The sequence below is a fragment of the Galeopterus variegatus genome, unplaced genomic scaffold, assembly GCF_000696425.1.
Source record: "Galeopterus variegatus unplaced genomic scaffold, G_variegatus-3.0.2 Scaffold7178, whole genome shotgun sequence".
Taxonomy (NCBI): Eukaryota; Metazoa; Chordata; class Mammalia; order Dermoptera; family Cynocephalidae; genus Galeopterus; species Galeopterus variegatus.
The window spans coordinates 3760-6688 of record NW_007733289.1 but is presented as its reverse complement, the minus strand read 5'-3'; the positions used below and the strand labels follow the sequence as shown (position 1 = coordinate 6688).

The 2929-nt window shown below is 34.0% G+C and overlaps 1 protein-coding gene across 1 annotated transcript in view; it reads right to left on the bottom strand.

The window, feature by feature from the left end:
- LOC103607149 (piezo-type mechanosensitive ion channel component 2-like) overlaps positions 1–2540 on the bottom strand; it is a 64521-nt gene extending 61981 nt beyond the window's left edge. The window contains exons 1-2 of the mRNA XM_008591685.1: positions 2535–2540; positions 2257–2371 (exon numbers count right to left, since the gene is read on the bottom strand). Of these exons, the coding sequence (XP_008589907.1) occupies positions 2257–2371; positions 2535–2540 (121 nt within the window). The remainder of the gene's footprint in view (positions 1–2256; positions 2372–2534) is intronic.
- Positions 2541–2929: the final 389 nt, after the last annotated feature.

Genomic DNA, 2929 nt, shown 5'->3' with positions numbered 1-2929 from the left:
AAATATCTGTCAACATGAAGAGAGGCACATACTTTAAACCCTTCATCCCACTTTTGAGAATCTATTCTGTGGAAAGTACATGTTCTTCCTAACATTTACTATACATTAAAATACACATACACACACACGCATGCACGCACAGAACTATATATGAATTTTTGTGGAAGGATGTCTATAGCAGCAGTGTTCATTGTGGCAAAAATCTGGAAGTAACCTTTATGTTTATTAAGGATGAAATTTTTGAATAAATTATGCATATGTGTACAATAGAATATTTTGCAGTTATTAAAGAATGATATAGTTTTAAAATACGTAATCGGAGAAATGTTCATGCTATATTGTTAAAGAAAATACAAGAGAAATTTGTAGAGCACAAACTCATTTTTTGAAAAACAAAGAAATAAAGGAAATTGTGCCTGCACACATGTATGTATGCATGTGGAAAGAGAAGTGAAAAAAACCCCACAACATTAGTTACCTTAAAGGACAGTTTTCGAGGGGACTGGGTTGGGGCAGCTTGTGCATCTCTTTACTGCTTGACCTGTTCCATTGGTTGTATACTAGTTTTGTCTTTTTAAACCAATATAGTAAAATATAATTAAAGTTACTAGGAGGTATCAGGGAAAAAAGTTTAAAAAAAAAGGGAGGTTTTCAGTTTGAGCTCCATTAGAAATTATGGTTTCCTTTCATCTTTTGAATATATTTTAAATTTCACAAAGATTCTATGAATCCATTTTTCTTTGTAAAAAAAATATGTAACAGATAAACCTAAAGTTTGCTTTAATCATACCACTTATTCTCCACTATCCCAAGAAGTAATCACTGTTATTAATATGCTAAGTATTCTTCCTGGCCTTTCTCTTGCACTTATATACCATTATATGTACCCATTAAAAATGCAAAATGTTGTATCGAGGTACTTTGGTTTCCTTTGTTTTATGAATGATTTTATAATGGTACACAATTTTGCAAGGTGTTTTTTACTTACTAATATGTTAGGAATTGTTCTCCATGCCAGTTCAAAGCTATCCACCTCATTTTTTAAACTACTGAATCGAATTCCATAATAAATGGGTAACATGATTTATCTGACTCTTCTTTATATGGACATTTAGGATGTTTCCAAATTTTTATTATTAATAAATAATGTTTGATGAATATTTTTGGGTATTTATGCTTCAGGCTAAACCACATGCCTGCAAGTGGGATTGGTCTCTAGTGTGGTATGTACCTCTGAAATTTTAATAGATGTTGACACATGGCTCTTCAATGTGGATACACTACGTTACAATATGGTGTTCCTACCAGCTCCCACACAATGATATTGTCAAATGATTAAGTTTTTGCTAATCCAATAGGTAAAAAAGCAGTATGCCAAAATATTAGTTTGTGTTTCTTGTATTACTAGTGAGGCTGAGAACGTTTTGGCTATTTTTGTTTTCTGGTTTGTGAATTGTTTTTCATGTCTTTTCATTCACTGGGTTGAATTTTTCTTTAATTGATGTTTAGGAGTTCGTAACATATCCAGAACACTAATCTTCAGTCTGATATACATAATGACCAAACCACTCCTGTGCGCACCACTTGCATTTCAACTTTGCTTTTGGTGTTTCTGTTGTAGTTTGGAGTATTTTTTCCCCTTAGAAATGTGTTTATATCAAGTTTTCAAATGTAATGGTATAATGTTGAATATGGTATTAGCTGTGTTCCATTTTTTGGTTGTTGCTGTTGAGTATCGTGGAAGCGTGCTTTCCCATTTTCCTTGATCAAATTGCCAAAGCTTCATCTTTCTTACTGGCAATTTCCAAGGTCAACTTTTAACTTAAAAATCAAAAGTGTAAGTCTTGTCTTATATTTCTTTTTTATTACTTAATAGCCACTTAAAAATTTAGTTTTTTCCTACTTTCTTTGGGTTTATTGTGCTCCTCTCTTCTCTTTATACTTTACTTAATATATATCTTAACTTAAATTCACACTTTAACTTTTCCTAGTGTCAGATATGAGCAATTAAGGACAAATAAATCATGTTTAGAAGCTAAAATTTCATCCAATTAGAGCATGGTGCTGATAACACGAAGATCTGGGGTTCAATTCCTGTACTGGTCAGCAATAAATAAATAAATAAATAAATAGATAAATAGGTAAAATAAAACTCCATCCCTCAGGAGCTTCTGTCCCTTGCAGCGATCCCTCCTTATTCCCAGGCCCCCAGAGCAGGGAGGGGCACTGCTGTAACCCCCCGTGACCCACACTCACCCTGCCCTGCTCCTTTTCGCTTTCGTTTCTGATCTTCTCTTGCAGACCTTTTTTTCTCTTTGCGTCTCTGTCGGAGTGCTGTTTTTGGATCAGTAATCCAGGCTTGATAAACAAACTGAAGGAAGAAAGTTGAATTATTTTCTGGCCTTTTAAGAATTTGAAATGAAAAGAAAAGGTACCTATTCCATGCTTCCTGGCTTTTGGAATTTTTTTTCCCCTCCCAACACAAACTAAATATCCCTCTCCCACCTCAGTATACTGAGCTGATCTTTGCCTACCTCCATTGCCATGAGATAAAATATGAAAACATGTTGTAGGAATATATCTCATTTGGTATTACAGACAATCATGAGATAAACTTAGTATGTTCAAACCACTGTTTCTCCCAAATCCCCAAATGCCACCACCCTCTGTTACTTTGATACTTAGTGACTGACTCTTTTGCAGTACACACAATAGGACTAAGCTGGAAGCCACGCTAAGTATTATTAGAGTAGTTTCTCCCATCACAGATAAACATGGAGTCAAAAATAAAACAACACCTTTAACAGTATCATTTAGTTTGGGAAAATATTTTTGCACATTCGATACTCTCCCTTTTGAATAACAGCTATTACCAGCAACTTGAGGACCTTCGTAGATTGATTACTCTTTTGAAAGGAAAAATAATGTG